The sequence below is a fragment of the Zingiber officinale genome, chromosome 2B, assembly GCF_018446385.1.
Source record: "Zingiber officinale cultivar Zhangliang chromosome 2B, Zo_v1.1, whole genome shotgun sequence".
NCBI lineage: Eukaryota > Viridiplantae > Streptophyta > Magnoliopsida > Zingiberales > Zingiberaceae > Zingiber > Zingiber officinale.
The window spans coordinates 124,236,394-124,255,154 of record NC_055989.1 but is presented as its reverse complement, the minus strand read 5'-3'; the positions used below and the strand labels follow the sequence as shown (position 1 = coordinate 124,255,154).

Below are 18,761 nucleotides of genomic sequence, written 5' to 3'. Positions count from 1 at the left end.
TTTTATAAAAAAAATTTATCGATCATCAATATAAATTAAAAAAAAAACTTATGGATGTTTATTCAAATAATTAATATTTTAGAGTTGTTATCTCACTCTCCGCTTACATACAATTAAATATATTAGATTTAGATTTTAAATACCTAATTAACCGCTTAAAAATCCTAACCGTAGTGATATCTAATGTATTGTCTCTCTATTTGTGGGCTTTTGAAAAATATTTGAAATGGATCATTTATTTATTAATGCTCATAATTAGTCATTTTGCATAGGGATACTAAATAATTAGAGAAAAGAGAGTCTTTGCTTTAGAGTGTTTTATTAAAAACAACACCTCTTTGTTCCCTTTATTTACAATTGTCATAAAGAAAATAAACACATTTATTCTGTTATGAGTCATTTTTTTAACCTATTCTTTATTTAGTATTCAAGTAATTTCTATATTTCTATGAAAGTGTCTTTGACTGAGAAATTTTAAAGAATAGGGACTCTTTTGGAATAACGAGCCAACTTTTACTCATTTTATTTAAACACATTTTCCTTATTTTTTTTCTATATTTTTTCCTCCATAGAAAAAGGAAACAATTGGGACTCTTTCTCTCCTTTCTCGTTCTTCTCCTTCTCGCCTCTTCCTCCTCTCCCCTTCTCTTTCGCCGCCTGGTGCCGCTATACTCACCAAGGCTCGATTTTGATCCCATTTCTTGCTCTTTGACGGAGTTCTTCGTCCAGGTGACTGCCTCTTCGTGCCACCTTGTTTGCCGTCTGGGGCTTTAATACCGCGTTGTGCTCGCTGGTGCTTCATGTGTCTTTGTTCGTTGCATTGATGATCTATTTTTGATGCGCTTTTTTTTTTGGGTGTATAATTTTTTTCATGTAGGAGCTTTTGACGTGTTTAAAGTTGGCAATTTGATTTGGTTTTGGTTTCGTCTGCCTTTTCATGGCTGATGGCTTCGTTCAATTTTAAGCTCGTCTTCTGGATCTGAGATCCTGTTCTCCCGTACACGTCGAAATTTTTATTTTAATTTTTGTTCGTTTTCTTTTGGTAAAGCTACTTTCTCATTGTTCTTTCAAATGCGCTGTGTGCTATTATAGAAGCTCGATTTGATTCCATCAATGAATTGTTAGGGTTTCCCTAGTTCGTGCCCTATTTGCAAAATTTAGGAATTGTATGGAGAAAAGATGTAATTCTCATTAGTGGTTGATTGACTTGCTTGGCGACTCGCTCTTTGTTTTTTTCTCAACTCAATTTTTTTCTGTTCATCTTCTTACCAAAATAATTTTTGGGTATGTTTATTAAACTATATGCTTGACTCTGTACAGCTGGCTTGATTTGTACGGCAATTGGAGGTTGTGCTCGTTGAGGAACAGGAAACCCTTTTGTTCTTCTTCCAGGTTTACTATGAAGGAAACGTCTCCCATGCTACCTAGCAACAGGAGCAGAAATCAGCCTAGAGCTGTCAGACCTTGGCCCCTTTCAGGTTCTTATTATTGCCAATTGGAGTTCCGTTGTTTTCTTTATTGGTTACATCATCATGCCACTTTTTCTTACTGTTTTTCTTTAAAAAAAAAAAAAACTCTGTAGTTGGTCATATCGTCGTGACTGTGTACCAACTCGTGCCATGTGTCGGTGAAGCCTTCCCTTTTTAGTTTTTGACGGTGATAGGGAGTAAAAATTATTAGAGTGTATGACTTTGTCATAATGTTTTTGAATTTTTTTCACCAAGTCAATCATGATCTGTAATTCTGTGTATGATTATGCCTGCGCCTTTTTTTAACTAGAAGTACATAGTATATGTGTGTGCCCGTGTGTCAAGCCTTATCTTTCTATTCATTTTCATTTTGCAGGAATGGATTACCCAGATACAAGACGCAAGCCTCATATTCTTGGGAAGCTGCTTATGGCAGTTATACTGACAGCCTTCTGCATATTGATTCTGAAGCAATCACCCGGTTTTGTTAGCACTAGTGTGGTAAGCTTTGACCCCATTCCAATTAGAAGTTTGAAAAAGAGAACTCTGTCGATTATGTTTTATGTTTTATGTTTTGTGAAGTAATCGAATCTTGTTCAATCTGGCCTGTGCATAAGGAATTCTAAATATAGCTGCATCCTTAGATTTGAGCAACCTCTTATCGTTGTACTTGAAGCCAATGCAAATATCTCACTACACCACTGTGACTTGGAAATGTATTAAACATTGCAGTTTTCACATCATGAACCTGGAGTGACTCATGTCTTAGTAACGGGTGGTGCTGGCTATATTGGTTCCCATGCTGCACTTAGACTCTTGAAGGACTCGTACCGTGTTACAATAGTGGTAATATGGCTTTCCTAAGCACAAATAGGTTGAATGCTATTATTCTCTATATCCATTAATTAAGTCATGTCAACTATAATTAATTTTTCTGGCTGATTTGTATAGGATAACCTTTCCAGAGGAAATATTGGTGCTATTAAGGTTCTCCAGCAACTATTTCCAGAGCCCGGAAGACTTCAATTTATTTATGCAGATTTAGGAGATGCAAGAGTCGTATCCTGATTCTGTGAATTTATTTTGTTGAGTTTTTGACGCAATGTAGTTGACAATAGAGAATCACAATCACCAAGAATGAGAATTATTATTTTTTTGAATTCTATATTTCAACTAGAGGAAGATAATACCCTAGGAAAAGCATCCTGATTCCCTATTGCAATCTCATAGACGAGAGAAAAAATTTAGCAATAAGAAATGATGGAATCTCAAATGCTTAGGAATTAGCATGATTGAAATGGAAAGAAATAAAGCCTATGATATTAAGCATTATTATTGTTGATGAACATAGATGAACCAATGATTAATTAAGTTCCTGCCTCATTATTCTCCTCCACTTTTGAAGAACCCACTCGAGTTTGTCACGTTCGCTAGAGTTTGGCATGATGTCACTTTTCGGCAGCTTATTAGTATTTGAGATCAATCTCATCCATCTTTTGCTTTACCTCTGCTAGGATTGTATGGGCATTCAATTATGCTCATTTCTTTTCTCTTCATTTAACACCTAGAGAAAGCAGCCATATCTGAGTTCAATCCTCAGGCAAAGAGCAATAAAGTGCCTATATACACTATGTTTTCAATCCAACTAATATTATAGGTTCTGGATGCTTTTAAATAGATTGGCCAAATACTTCAATTTCCTTGGTTAGGAGTTATGATATTGTCACAACTCCCATTATCAGTGAATTAAAAGATTTAGTCTGTATTGTACATCAAGTTTTCAAGAGGTCGTTGCAATGAGATTCCTCCTCCTGCTTTGGCAATGTTAAAATCCTTTGACAACATATGTGAACAGTTCAACTCAATTGGTGGATAAACATTCTCTTTATCTTGGTAAGTGTCATATGTGCCTTCATCTGATCATGCATATGGTATTGATCTTATATATGGACACCTCTCAGTTGTGACCCATCTTCCAACTTTGTTAACACTTTGAATCTATCGGCTATTTGGCTTAGCACATGAATTTTTTTCTAGTGATTTGATGTGAATCTCATGAAGTACTCATGGGGTCTAGACTATCATAATCCATAATTCAGAGTTCTCTTGTCGATATGTACAGAAGATTGATGTTTATGTTTCTGTCTATCTCAGATAATTTTTTTTTCTCGAGATGACTCTAAATTTCAATTTCATGAAAAATTCTTGGGATATCTCAAAAAAAAAATTCAATTTATCAAATCACAAACGAAGTTTCTCCAGATGACTCAATAATTTTAAATATTCATGCTTTTCATTTGTACTGCTGTCATTGGAGCAGCTTTTGGTCTGATCCATTCTATGATTGACAACCAATGTGATCCTGAATATGTGTTTTGAATTATTCAGACATTGAGAAAGCGAGGAGCCATTTTCTTGAGATGCTCCTCACTTTAATTTAAGATTTCCAATTTCACTTGGTTCCTTTTGGGTACCTTCAAATAGTCCCAAGTCTTTTCCAGTTCTATCATCCTAGAAATCCTTTTTATTCGGTATGCAATTTGAGAAATATTTCATAAACAGGAATTTTCTACTTGGTAGTGAAATTCATGTCCTCCGAAACAACCTCTTGCAAAGCAGAGTAAGACTACGTATAATAGACGCTTCCCCGAGACCCGGACCTCGCATTGGATGGAGCTTCGTGCACCAAGTTGTCCTTTAGTGAAATGCATGTCCTCCAAGAGTCTTGTTCATCAACAAGTTCTTGACATCAATATATTCATCTTGCAAGTCCACCTTATGAGTTGGATGCCTATGTGGTTCATTGTCCATGAGCACCTCCTCTGCCATTCACCGTATATCCCATTTTTATGGGTTTAGCCTGTCCTTGCATTGATCTTGAGCTGCAAACAATTGAACACTGATTTGCATTGCATCCTGATCAACATCTTCTGGATGTTACATGCCATCAGATCAAGATAGCCCGCACTTTGGATACCTACTGATGCAGTGAAGTTGAAGCAAAAGAGAATCACAATTGCAAATAAGGCAATATCAATAGCATTGTTCTTCAATTTTATAATTTCAAAATAGAACACGATAATTCATAACCGAAACATGGAAAGAGTAGAGCCTATATGCTAAGCATAGTTGTTTTCCAATTGCTAATTAAATCTTTATATCATTAGTTTTGGTCTAACGGTGATCTAGTTTATTCCTTAATGACAAATTTTAGGTTAATCGGATCTTTACCGAAAATGCTTTTGATGCTGTGATGCATTTTGCAGCTGTTGCTTATGTTGGCGAGAGCACACTTGAACCACTTAGGTATGCTATTTATCCATCTCATAGTTGCCAAAACAATAACAAAATTCTTTTATGCTAAATTAATAATAGTAATAATAACAAAATTTTGTTTCTGGAACCAGGAAATATGCAACAATGTCACATAGTATTTCCAAACACTTGCATCTGATTTTCTGGTTTAACATTCATGTATAATTTCTAGTTAAACTGGAGTACTGCAGGACACTTGTAATTAAGTGCATATATTTTTCGCCCTTTGAATGTCTGTGCAATCTACCATATATTCTTTGTTCTTTGAATGCCTCTGCAATCTACCTTCCATAAGTCTCAATGTTGTGAAAAGTAGGTTCTATAGTTTCAAGGTTAGAAATACTACCATTTTTTTTTTCTTGCAATGTTTGCTTTTTCACAATGATCCTTAACTAAAAGAAATAATGAGCATTTACGTTGTGCTGTCTGAAAAAAAAATCATGACCTTAATTAGCGTTATAGCTCATAGTTATTACTAGATGCCCTAGGTAAGATTCATATGCAAATTATTAAGGAAGCAAGATTCATCATTTGTGAAGTGCTTAATCTTACATATTGCTCAGAATTGCTTCGAGCTTTACTCACTCTTGCAACGATATGATTTTAACTTTTTCAAAATAGGTACTATCATAACATCACCGCAAATACTTTGGTGATTCTTGAAGCTATGGCAGCACATGGTGTTAAAACTCTTATATACTCAAGTACTTGTGCTACTTATGGAGAACCAGAGAAAATGCCTATTACAGAACTAACTCCTCAGGTCAGGCAATGATTAGCATATGTTTTTTCACTTGATGAACTACAATGTGTTGTTGATTTGGGAAATGACAATTCAAGCGATACGTGCAGAATCCTATCAACCCATATGGGAAGGCTAAGAAAATGGCAGAGGACATTATCTTAGATTTTTCGAAGAAATCTGACATGGCAATCATGATATTGAGGTATGTTAATGATAATAGCAACTTGCACGCGAAAACACCCTTGGGCTTGTGATTGACTCATTTCTTCACACCCACAGATACTTCAATGTCATTGGCTCTGACCCGGAAGGAAGATTAGGTGAAGCCCCGAGGCCCGAGCTAAGGGAGCACGGGCGCATTTCCGGTGCTTGCTTTGATGCAGCACTAGGCATCATACCTGGATTGAAGGTATCTTCATTTACCTTAAATATTGTTATATATACACAATGAATAGCATTGCCTACGAACGAAAACTTGCTTTTCAATCCAGTGTTTAAAAGTTCTGAGACACTTGTGTTGTAGTGATATAAATAACTTGTGGGTTTCTTTTATAGGTTAAAGGAACAGACTACCAGACTAGTGATGGAACTTGTATCAGAGACTATATCGATGTTACTGATCTTGTAGATGCTCATGTAAAAGCTCTTGACAAGGCCATGCCTACTAAAGTTGGCATATACAATGTCGGTACCGGAAAAGGTAGTGTTCTCTCACTGTTGCTCGCGTTGTGAACTCCTGCACAAAGGCTTAGCCAAGTGCTTTCAAATATTTGCAGGTCGGTCGGTCAAAGAATTTGTCGAGGCCTGCAAAAAGGCTACCGGGGTGAGCATCAAAGTTGATTACCTTGAACGCAGGCCGGGAGACTACGCCGAAGTCTATAGTGACCCTTCGAAAATCAACCGCGAGCTCAACTGGACAGCTCGTTACACCAATCTTGAGGAGAGCCTTTCAGTTGCTTGGAGGTGGCAGAAACTGCATCTGACTGGTTATGGGTCACAATGATTCATGCGACTCATTCAAATCTCTTAGTCATCGACCCAAACTGCATTAACACTTGCCGTCGGCGGTTAGTTTGATAGAAGAGGGGCAACTTTGGGGGTACATACAAGACAGATCTGCAGGTAGGAAACCGCCATAATTTGTTGTTTGTTCACATCCATTCAATTGAAAAAGTTCATCTCGTCATTTATAATTTGTGCTTTAGTATGATGATTATTCTTTTTGCCTATTCTTTAGCTCTGTCTGTTGCTTGATTGTTCATCTTAGAAGCTCTACAAGATTTGAACACCCTAAAAGAAATAAATTCTGAACGAGGGTTCTTTCAGTTGTAGATTAATTATTTTTCATAAAAAAAAATACCGGCAAATAATTTCGGTCGAGTCGAGCACACTGGCTCGAAATAACCTAGATCGGGTCAAGCATGACCTAGCTCTTAACAGGTTGAGTCTGCTCCGACCATGGCCATCTACATGCTCCACACAACTATTCTGATAGACAATATTCTTTTTATTAGTATTTCAAAATGTTTTATTATAAATGAGTTGGTGGTTTAGATGAATTGAAGATAAAAAAAATTATATTTGATTATAAAATTACATAATAATTTTGATAAAATGATAATTCTTTCAGGTCGAATTCAAATTTATAATATTTTCTTAGATGGATCATTAGATCTTGAGTTGAATTCAAATAAATTCTAATTATTTTGTAATTTTAATATAAATATAATCAAATTCTGATTTGAATCATTTGAATTTGAATTTAAGTTTTTTGTTTAATTATAGTTCAATTTTGGTGGAATCAAAGTTTTAACAATGCAAACTAAATTGGTGCTTGAATTCATTTCGAATAAAATTATAAAATTTGAATCAACATTATTTTTAAGTTTTGAATTAAATTTCAATATCATATATATATATAGTTTAAACTCAAACTCAAATATTAATAAAATTCTCTAATTAGTTGCCGTAAAAAATAATTTTTAAATGGTAAATTATTTTACAAAAAAAAAATTGCAATCTAAAAATTATAAAATGGCAACACTTAGAGGAGATAATTATAAAGTTTGTGTTTAATACGTTGATAAATGAGAGTACGAACTTTTATTCGTAAAAGTCATAGATAAACTTAAATAGAATATTATTATACAAAATGCGGACGTGATCATTAAAAAAATTGACATTTTTAACATTGTAAGTTATTTTTAAAAAGTTTAACTTGTTCTAGAATTGCAAATTAACACCGTAAAAAAAAAAGATTTAAGTATTTCAAATATGATGAAATCCAATTTTGTTTTTATTTTACTGAAGTGAGTTTTCTTGCAATTTTTTTTTTCAAAAAATATTTTGCAGCTCTCTTTTTTTTTTCTCAATTCTGCAAGCTATTTAATTGTGGTCTAAGTATTTTAAATATGGATGAACCCCAAAAAAACATTACTATATCCAAATAATGACAAGCTAATTGCATAGAGTTTCTTAGAATCAACTTGCAACATAGACATATTATTTGTAATTTTTAGATTGCTAAGTTAATTTTAAAAATAATTTATTATTTCATACTAACATAAGGTCAAAATATATCATTTTGATAAATTATCAAAAACTTAATATTATTTCATAGTGTGTCAATCTATTGTGTCATGTAGTGTTCGACATTACTACAGCATATAATGTCAAAATTGTACTATTTTTGTTTTTTTAATAAAAGATGAGCTATAATTGTGTTATTATTTTTTAAAATTTTATTCTTTATTTTTTATCTCCTTTGATAGAGTGCCCATTCAAATGGATTCGGATTGAATTGAAATAAAAATTTTATTAAAAAAAACTCAAAATCTGACTCAAATCTAAATATAATCAGAAAATCCTAAAAATATTTTTTTCTTATATTTCTTCATTTTTCTCTTAATACTTCGTCGTTACTATATTAATATTATATTGATATACATAAAAATATCTTAATTTTTACAATAAAATTTAATTTAACAAAAACAAAAATCCACTAAACCACACAACCTAAAAATCCCAATCCAAATCCGATATTTTTCAGATCGATTCGGACCGAGTTATCGAATTGAATTTATTTTTGACACCCCTATCCTTTCAACTCGCCCCCAACACTAATTTGAAACACCAATATAGTAACAATTCCAATGAAAGATTGAAACTTTGATACAACAAGATTCTAAACTTGGCTAGTAGCTGCTTAAACTTCCATTTGATTATAATCATACTAACCTCTTTCATATACTTCAGATCTAGCAAGTAATTCAAAACATTAACCATCTCAATAAAGGAATCTCCCGAGTATCATAGCTTTTGTTGGAGAATGTGAATATCCTACCTCAAGGAACAAATGACCAACCTCATTCCATGTTATCAGAGCTTTTCATCGAATGAACAATGTCATCTAAAGCGATGAGTAATAGTTATTGTTGTCGATGGACTCAAACAAAATACAGGGCTCTTCTTAATAGCTTCTAACATTTTGAGCATGTTTGTGATGATTCACATGTGAACTAGGAATCACAATACCAAAAATAATAATAATAATAATAATGCTGGGGGGAACATGTTGCAGTCCTTGTAATACAGCTCCAAACGTTCATGAATTTGTATAACAGGAATGAATATGCCAACAATGATAATACACCCTAGTAAGTAATAAGTCAGGGCAGTTCATGGTATGAATCTAGTCACAAATAGGTATTCGAATGAGCAAAGATTGTTTGTGGATCATGATATTTCAAAACAAAGTTAACAATAATCGCTTCGGCATCATGCCACCTCTACAACCTTTGAGGTCTCTAAGCATCCTAGAATGACCTTGCGCTACAAGTATGAATGACATTGTCTTGTTCTTCACATTATACAAACTGCCTTGAAAACACAAAACTCGATTGCCTTGGGGAAAACTTGAAATTAATCCCTTGCTCCCTCTGTTTAATAATAATCTAGAGGGGACAATCTTCTAACTAGGTAGTTACTCAGGACAATGGGTGATCCGGGCGACACTCTATAGTTAATTGTTTTCCTAGTTTGCAATGGCTTGGGCTTGGCAAGCTGGATGTCCTCATGGACGCAGGCACCCTCACAACACGGCCCAAAACAACCGATCGAAAAGATGTTCTCAAGCTTTTTCACTGTTGGGTAGTTTTCTAAACAGTGGCTACGGTTTCAGCTGTCAGAAACTCTGATGTCCTAATTGTTGTTAAGAATAAATTCTAGGGCACAAGCAACAAAAAGAAGTCAGTGAGACTTGTAAATCAATGTGATGAGATGTCATATTGTCAGATTATGCCTAAACAGGAAATGTATCCACAAATATCACAATAATTCATCAAAAATGTACATGTCACTGACCATAGCTAACATTGTTTTCATTCCGCCACTAAATATTCAGCGATATCAAAGTTCTACTGTAATGAAGTTTCACACCTCTAAGAATATAAAGCACAACAAGAAATGAAGTTTCAGAAAAGAAATTTTGGCAGATTTAAAAGTCACCTTACTCGCTCCCCATCGAGCCATTTAAGAGTCGGGAGCAACTCAATAGCCATGTCTCTAAAATTCTGGTTGACAACTGCATTACCCTTTATATCAAACTGTGTCAAATGCATGGCTCTCAGAAATAAAATGGCCTCCCAGAAGCTTTGCACATTTGTATTTTTCTTCTCGTATTCTTCAATGAGTTGCTTTGGATCCAAGGTATGAGACAGCGGAGATAAGTAGAGGTACCTTGTCGTGTCAATTGCATGCGAACCGATCATGTTGAAGGAGACATCCAGGACCCTCAAGGAACTAATCAGTTTCAGGGGCTCCAGTGCTGTAAAGCTGCTTAGCTGGTTGTTGCTTAGGTTTAAGCAAACAAGAAGCTGTAATGCTTCTATACCTGTCAAAGAACAAGGAAGTTTTTTGAAGTGGATTCTAATATTTTCCAGAAAACTAGAAGCATGGAACATTCTTATTATGTCTCCTGATGAGCTAGCAGTAGCCAAAGGCTACAAGGAGGTAGTAAATAGAGAATGATGGATGAATATTGAAAGTGAACGAAAACAAAGTAGATAGGTAGGTTGGTAACGCCAAAAAATGACTTCATGGCTAGACTATGAGCAAGGTGAAAAAGATGAATGTGACCAATAACTAGTGCTACTGGATTTAACCAAACCCAATGCTTCAAAAGACATGGTCCAAGTATATTAGAAGTGGATATCCACAGGAAAAATTCATAATTAAATGAATGAGAAGACAATCATTCGTCAAATAACTGATACTGAGTGAAAAAGAATTCAAAAATGAATCTAAAGAAATAACTGCAAGACCATTACAAATAAAAGCCAAAAGACATGATGTTCATTTTTCAAAAATACAAGAAAAAATTCACCAGTATCAATCTACAGTTGCTGCTGCAACCATGAAAATCTAAATTGCTAGCATCTAGCAATAAAACAGCACTCGAATTTAGATAGTAGAGTTTTTTCTGCTTCATGCTGTAAGTGTGTGAGGTGATTGTCTTCTTTCTAAAGGTTTAATTCATGATTAACCAGAAAGGTACAGTTCCATAACAGAAATGACGACGATCAACTATATGATTCTGTTATAACAAACAATTAGATATACGAGACAACTATGGTATCAGAGAAAGGTAAGCATCGTCAACAGTGCTGGACATATTCACCTCTGGTTGCTAAGTGAAATCTCTATGCAGATATATAGCATTTGCTTATATAAATCTCCATGCAGACATATCGCATTAACACTCTGTGTGTGTGTGTGTGTAATCTTATAACATTTCTCATAAAGTTGATTAGTTTTAATAGGAAAATTCAACTGTATTTTCAAATCTATTGCAATGTTTCACTTTTTGCATATATATATATATATATATAGTCAAGATCATATGGGTTTAGTAGATAATCTATCGCAATCATATTATGTCTTTTGAATTAAAAATTTCTAAAATGTCTCAATTGTCTCATTAACCAGCTTGATAAATCACACACATGGCTGGCTTATAAAAGTATCCAATTTCTTCTATAAATGTGTATAGTCTCACTTGCACCAATCCTCTGCCATCGATCTCTTCTACAAACCCTATCCTTCAATGTTGGCCTAAGGTATACCACTCCGATGATGCAACAAGGTTCGACATCGTTGACCCTAATAGAGATTGAAATCTTTACTCCATAAGCCATAACAAGAAGAATGTGAACACCTTCATTCATGCTCCTAACAACCTGGTTTCCGCAATGTGTGGTTACTGTCAATGAGCAAACTTCATCACCTGATTGATACCTTTGGAGGTAGACTGACCTTTTGCTTTGTTGGAGTGTGACTGAGTCACTCAGGGGGTAGTATCTCTTGTGTCTTCACAACCTGCTAGCTATCATCTCCCTCAGCAGTCACAATTTCTGTGTGCCAATTGTTTTTTTTTCTTTTTGGCTAGGTAGTTAATTGTAACTTCCCCTTCCATGTAGCTCTTATCTTTGCCTTCAATATAAGCTGGTGAACTACAATTCACTATTTCGTTTTTGAAGAAAAACAAATATACCCCATGAGAAGTTAATTCTTTGATTGAAATGTTTGTTAACAAGAAAAGAATATTAGCATGCTTAAACACATAATCAAGTTGATTACTTTTAATTAATTATACATGACATAGGAAGACACATTACTTCAGTTCAAGCAATAAAATCTATTTATTTATAATGTGCAAATAGAAATATAGTGATTAAAAAAATAGCTTGCTAAGATGCACTATAAACTGATGTGAACTGAAAAAACTAGATACAGAATATTACATAATAATACTACAGATAATGTGTAAAAATAAATCTGAAGCACATACCTAGACGTACATTCCAAGTACATGGAAAGCCACACAAAAAAAAAAACTGACCTGAAACTGACCGAAGTTCATTATTTCTGAGATCTAGCATCTGTACCCACAGTAGATTCTTAACTGAGCCAATCCGTGTTAATGAGAGTTTGTTAAGCTGAAGGCAAGATTGGTGATGGAAACTTGAGGAAGTTGGTTTATCAAAATGCCAACAGTGTTTCGATAAAGAATTATCATCAGAAGTAATCTGCAAAAAAGCAGTCAATTGAGGAAAATATAGCATACATTTGAATATACTTGTTCTATATCTTAAAGAATATCCCAAACCTTCGCCAAATATATCATCATCAAAACAATAAAAATCATAAAGACAAAATGTTAGCTTTCAATTTTGAATACTTTTTGGTGTTCTAGTGCAATATCATGTGCCCCCATCCATGATTGACTGTTGGACAAATAATTTAGGTTGCAAAATTCTAAGTTGGTTTACACATTTACAAGTTATGCAAATATTTGAAATCATATGGTTGTGAATCTATTGGAAAATTAAGAAAGGTAACACATGCAATGAAATGTATGGTAGTGTAACAAGTTGAATCATCTAGTTGTATGGTTGGGAAGGCAATCAACTGGTGTGCTTTGTTTATAGGAAATATTTCTAGTTTTCCATTTTTCCATTTTTCTTTTTCTAGAAACAATTTGGAAACTGAAAAGAAATTTTTTAAAAGGAAACATTTGCCATCATTTTTTACTTTTCTATATACTGTACAACTTAATTGCCAATATATTTGTCAAATTTTCAAAAAAAAAACAACTGAGACTACTTGCTATATAAGTGACACTGATCCTACAGTTGGTTCTGCAATAGTAGGTAGTAATACAAAGTTACAAACAAGGATTAATAAGTATTGTTTAATTTATAATTGTCATACATATGTTCCAACTCCATACCTTGCTAAGATGGGCACATTGTCCTAGAATTATATAGGGCATCAAGGATGAATTTATATAGAACATTGTGTAAGTCATACCGTACCAGCCAAATCAAATATTTGTTAGAATAATACACTACTTCTGTTGGACCAGAAAAGATATATACACTATGTGTGATGCACACACAATAAACAAGAATGAAATAAAGTCAACAGCAGTGTCATTGTGTGTACAATGTGGGTGAAAACTTGGAGAAGCATCAAAGTTTCTTCATATACTTCTTCAGTAAAGAAGAGTTCAAAGATTAAAAAAAGAACTATGAATTTAATGTTACCTGATCCATTAGAACAATACTTTTTTCATCTTCATAGTATCTTTTATGTGATGGATCCAACTTCATCAAGTCATCATAGAATGATAAAACCTCTTCAGTGTGATTTGTTAAACTTTTAAGAGATCCATCTGAATTCAATATGTTATGTGCAACCAGGAGTTTTGCTAATATTATCTTCACAAATTTACTGCAAAGAAAAATCAAACTCGAGTTGGCAACAAACAATTCCCATATGCATAAACAATATGAAGCAAAAATCTTAAGCTTAAAGTAACAAAAGAGACCTATCTTCTTCATTGAACTCTTTGAAAAGCTCCATCTCATTTGATAACATTTGTAAATTCCAAACTATGTCCTTCACTTCATGGTTCTTATTGATTCTTAGCATATCGAACAACATTGGACAAGGAGCCTCTTGTGGTTTACATAGATCAGCATAGTCCCAAACAAAACTTTCTTCAACAGATTCTTCTATAATTTCTTTTGAACTTAATGTCACAGTAAATGTGAACTCTGATGGATGTTTGAAATGAGAACCATTGGATGCTATAATCTCATCAGACCTGCAAAGGCTGACAGATACAAGATGAGAGCTTGAATTGTCATCAGGGAGTTTAAGAAAGGCCACCCAGCAACAGGCTTCATCTGAATGTTCAGCAGATAGTGGCCTCCAAGTAAGATCTTCATTTTTTACAAATGAAGAACTGACATGAACACTAGCTGGGCTTATATTTTTCACAGCTCTATCGAAATAGAGAATGACAGGAAATGTTCCTCCATGCAACCAAATTCTATAACCATTTTTTGTGATGAGAAACTCTTGGAAATCATGGATCTTACTACCAGTGGATAAAATAAAATCTGATCCATCAATAGGCCATGAAGAGACCAGCTGCGGGTCATTGGTACGAACTGTCTGATCCAGCAGCCATAGATAATAGAACCACCCACTTTGATCAGTTTGGTCAGTGAAAAGGGCATTATGTACAAGGTCATACTCCTCTGTCAAAATATCCTCCTTGGAAAATCCCAGAGCATTTTTCTTTAGCACATGAGACAAGAGTGCACTGTGAACATGTTTGGTCAAACAGGAAATATAAGTATAAACAAAAACATAATGGGATAAAGCTGTGCGATAACTGCATCCAAGAGTAGAACCATAATAAACCATGGGGAAAAGATTTATTACGAAATGCATAAGACAGATCATCTATGGCAGTCATAATATGACTCTAATCATGATTTTGAATCTCATACTTTGCCAACAAAAAACAAAACACAATTAGCCATAATATAATTTAATTTATTTGTATCATGTTGCTTCTTTCACTTCATTGTAAATCTTATGTACTATTGTATTGCATACTAGCAAGTTACTACTTTTCCCTAATCATATTAGCAAATTCATTGGTGTATGTTGTTTGCAGATTACATTATTTTAGTCGATGAGACATATGAAAGTGTACATGCTAAGCTCTAATCTTGGCAGAAAATGTAAAAGGTTTTAGGTTCAATAGAGTAAGTCAAGAATATATGAAATTTAAGTTTAGGAGTAGTAGATGTAGCAAAGCAATTATTAAAATAGGAGATGACAAGTTTAAGTAATTAAGAACTTTAAGTATATAGGATCGTTTTTGCGGGATTGATAAAGATGTTTAAGTAGAGTAAACACAAAATGTATGAAATTTAAGTTTAGTAGTAGTAGACGTAAAAAAGGGCAGCCCGGTGCACAAAGTTCCCGCCATGCAGGTCCCGGGGAAGGATCCATTGTACGCAGTCTTACCCTACTTTTTGCAAGAGGTTGTTTCTAGGATTCGAACCCGTGACCTTTTGGTCACATAGCAACAAATTTACCATTGCGCCAAGAATCGTTTAGTGGTAGTAGACGTAGATTGTTAAAATAAGAAATAACAAATTCTCAATAATTGAGAGCTTTGAGTATGTAGGATCGTTTTTGCGTGGTTGAGAGATGTTTTACATAGGATACAAGTAAAATAATTAAAATAAAAGAGAGAATCATGTTTTTTGTAATTGCAAGGTACCTCTAAAGTTTAAAGGGAAGTTTTACAAAATGACCGTTAGACCTACTATATTATATGGAGTTGAATGTTGGGTTAAAAATAGAGCATACAAGTAAAAGATTAGAGTTGTAGAGATGGATGTTATGATGGATGTGTGAATAGACAAAGAGGGGCAAGATAAAAAATGACAATATTAGCAAGTCAGAGTTGCGTCTATTGAAAGAAAATTTCGAGAGACAGGTTTAAAATGATATTGACATATTCTTAGACCACCAATAAATGCCCCCAGTTAGGTGATGCAAATCCATAACAAATATACACATTAATTAAGGAGGTGGGAGACCAAAAAAGACTTGGTTAGAAACATAATAAAATTCATCTAAGTATAGATAGGAATATAGTAAAGGATTGAGCCGATTGATGTAGGAGAATCTATATAGACGAACCCACTTTGTAGGATAAAGGCTTGGTTTGTTGTATATTGGCAAATTCCTTGAGCCCTACAAATATTGTTCTTTCCCTTAAAGACGAATTTGAGCTAATTTATATTGACTGCAAAAGTAAAAGTTCACCAATATCTCCTTGCTACCACTGCCATATGACATCCTGAAACCTTAAAATTGTTGTGATCATGTTTTTGACAAACTAGAACTCTTTGTCTATTTCAGCACCAAAATAATAAAGTCATAATTTTTGTGATTTCACTGTATTCTTAATTTCATTATCAGCAATATGGCTTCTTAGAAAATCTCACTTGAATATGTTTTACAGATTTTAAATGGAAAATTCATTGGGAGTCAGTAACACCTAACAAAATGATTTAGGATAATTTACTGAGGTTTCAGCTAAGTTGCACCTTAAACCACATTCTGTCTCCCAAATATTTGTATTTTGAGTGAACGAGAAGTTACAATTACAATCCTACAGAACTGAGAAACACATTTCAGAGGGGTTTTTTTTTGTCTATTTGACAAGACTATCTATCTCTCTGTTGATAAACATATAAAGTTTGTCTTAACAAATACGCCATTGAATTATGTAAGTGAGAAAGATAGAATAAAATACTACATAGGTCAGTAAAAATCAAGAATAGATAAGAGAAAAATAGAAGCCTGACAATCAAGGAAACTTATATGTTCCACATTCTCAAAAGAACAGAACTAAGTTACATACCTACGATTGTGCCAAGCTGAATAGTTGCTGAAATTAAAGTCAATCATCTTCTTTGTAAACCCTAGCTCTTCCTCCTCTGGCACATTCTTCAACTTAGCAACAAATCTAATAGACACGAGGACAAAAGAAAAAAAATGTCAAATTGGCCGCAAATTTAACCAGAAAAGGAAAAATATATATATCAAAGAAAAATAAACCTGTGGTAATTCCATCCATGAAAGTTCCTTGTATCCGCCTTCAGCAGCAGATCCAGAAGCCGGAACTCACGCTCGAAATCAACAGGCAAGCGTTGGAGATTGAGAATCCATTTCCTGTGGTACCACGCTCCATATGACTTTGGATTCGTTTTCAGTGCCATCTCCACCTTCAAAAGCCAACAATCTCAATCAAAAGATGCAACATTGAACCAACTGAATCTTCAAAAATCATTTCAATTTCGCCAACTATGATGCCCTACGATTCTGAGCTCGCCCTCGATTGCCGATTTGACGACGTTGGCATCGTTGACGCCATCGAGGTTGTGCTGCAGAGCGAGCTTCCGATAGTTCCAAGCGGTGTAGACTTCGGGATTGACCTCTAAAAGCTTTGAGGACGAATCAATTGCCTCGTCGGTGTATCTGGAGTAGCCGCAAGGGTCAGATGTGTCGCGGAAAAAACGCAAGAAAGAGCACGTAATGAAATGGTCCAAGGAAGAGGGATCACATGCGGTTGTGGTGATTGTGCAGCAGTTGAGCCTGGAGTTCACGGAGGCGAGCTGCCTTCTCCGCCGCCGCCGCAGCGTCCTTCCGCCGGGGGTCGTGGCGCGGACGCCCGTGCATCGCTCCTCAATTCGTACCGGCCTTCGAATCGTGGTCAGAGTCATGGCGTTGGGGAGAGAGACAAGCAAAAGGCAAACTAATGGGTCAGACCGGGCCGGTCCGGTTCGGCTCGGGGCTCGATTGGTTCACTGGTGCCGTGTTGATTTGGGCCGAGACGGGTATAGGCCCAACCTGAAGGACTCAACGTCTCAACCTGCTAGAAAATAAAGTATTATTTGTAAATTATTTTTAAAATTTTAAATTAATAATTTATTCTGAAGATTCGATATTTAGAAGGATTTAGAGAGAGTATCTAAATATTTGATTAAATAATATTATATATATAAAAGAAATTATTTTTTTTAACTCATTGATATTAGGATTATATAGATGTTTATTTTATTTTTAATTTATATATATATATATGGTGTTAATTTTAATATCTTTTAATAAATATGAGTGATCCTGTCCGAATGCCGAATCAACGGACGCTGGGCATGTGACGCTTCCGGCTGCTGGCGTGGATCTTCGACTGGCGGCACAAAGCTCCGGCGAACCTGCACAGAAGTCGGGCCGGGAAGGGATTCCCGACGGCGACCCTCCGACGCTCAAGTCAGGCGAAGCTCAAGAAAGAAACAGTGGCTTTAAAACTCGTAGACCGCGTACCTCCGACGAAGAATGAAGGCCTTTATATAGGGCAGTGAAGAAGTGAGCGTACACCTACCGAGGTGTACACGTGTCCCTAGCTCATACTCCAGTAAGGACTTGTCAGTGAGCTTCCCTAACCCATACTGCTACAGTCTTAGCATGTCCTCGATGGGACAGCGGAATCCCCTGTCATAAGATTTGGAGCATGGCCCACACGTGAAACATACCTGCTGTCAGAAAAAGACGTTCCTTGTCCTTTTCCCCTTTGCTCCAAATCTGGCTTCCGGGCGGACATCTCCCTCAACATCCGGCCGGACATATGCGAAGGTTTACTTGGGGAGATCCTCCCTCATGTGCTTTATGGGGACTGTTAGCAGTGTTACCTTATGGATTTGGCCGAGCGTGAGGTCCGCTCGGCCCGCGACCTTTTCCCCTAAGCGCCGGAACCCTGATTTCGGCGGCGCAGCCATCAGCCGTATATCGTCCGG

At 35.3% G+C, this 18,761-nt stretch overlaps 2 protein-coding genes across 2 annotated transcripts; one reads left to right on the top strand and one right to left on the bottom strand.

Moving 5' to 3' along the window:
• The first annotated feature begins 560 nt into the window (after nt 1-560).
• LOC122047012 (probable UDP-arabinose 4-epimerase 2) lies at nt 561-6,745 on the top strand. Its single transcript, XM_042608009.1, has 11 exons — nt 561-729; nt 1,321-1,478; nt 1,846-1,970; nt 2,202-2,315; nt 2,421-2,528; nt 4,684-4,775; nt 5,406-5,547; nt 5,637-5,731; nt 5,809-5,938; nt 6,085-6,229; nt 6,306-6,745. The coding sequence occupies exons 2-11, from the start codon at nt 1,400-1,402 to the stop codon at nt 6,530-6,532; spliced, it is 1,257 nt and encodes a 418-aa protein (XP_042463943.1). The 5' UTR covers nt 561-729; nt 1,321-1,399; the 3' UTR covers nt 6,533-6,745.
• Nucleotides 6,746-9,893: 3,148 nt separating this feature from the next.
• On the bottom strand, nt 9,894-17,690 carry LOC122047011 (geranylgeranyl transferase type-2 subunit alpha 1). The gene is made up of 8 exons (XM_042608008.1): nt 17,531-17,690; nt 17,286-17,445; nt 17,026-17,192; nt 16,829-16,933; nt 13,919-14,701; nt 13,635-13,821; nt 12,428-12,614; nt 9,894-10,420 (listed from the first exon to the last, which is right to left on the bottom strand). Exons 1-8 carry the CDS (start codon nt 17,644-17,646, stop codon nt 10,032-10,034), a joined length of 2,094 nt encoding a protein of 697 aa, XP_042463942.1. The 5' UTR covers nt 17,647-17,690; the 3' UTR covers nt 9,894-10,031.
• Nucleotides 17,691-18,761: the final 1,071 nt, after the last annotated feature.

Bases quoted from the DNA above. Each gene is read 5' to 3' on its own strand.
- LOC122047012 (XM_042608009.1), top strand. From the start codon at position 1,400: ATGAAGGAAACGTCTCCCATGCTACCTAGCAACAGGAGCAGAAATCAG. The intron at 4,776-5,405 runs GTATGCTATTTA...TTTTCAAAATAG, and splicing joins AGCACACTTGAACCACTTAG to GTACTATCATAACATCACCG. The intron at 5,548-5,636 runs GTCAGGCAATGA...CGATACGTGCAG, and splicing joins TTACAGAACTAACTCCTCAG to AATCCTATCAACCCATATGG.
- LOC122047011 (XM_042608008.1), bottom strand. From the start codon at position 17,646: ATGCACGGGCGTCCGCGCCACGACCCCCGGCGGAAGGACGCTGCGGCG. The intron at 17,446-17,530 runs GTGATCCCTCTT...CGGCTACTCCAG, and splicing joins CACAATCACCACAACCGCAT to ATACACCGACGAGGCAATTG. The intron at 10,421-12,427 runs GTCAGTTTTTTT...GTTCTTTGACAG, and splicing joins TGAACTTCGGTCAGTTTCAG to GTATAGAAGCATTACAGCTT.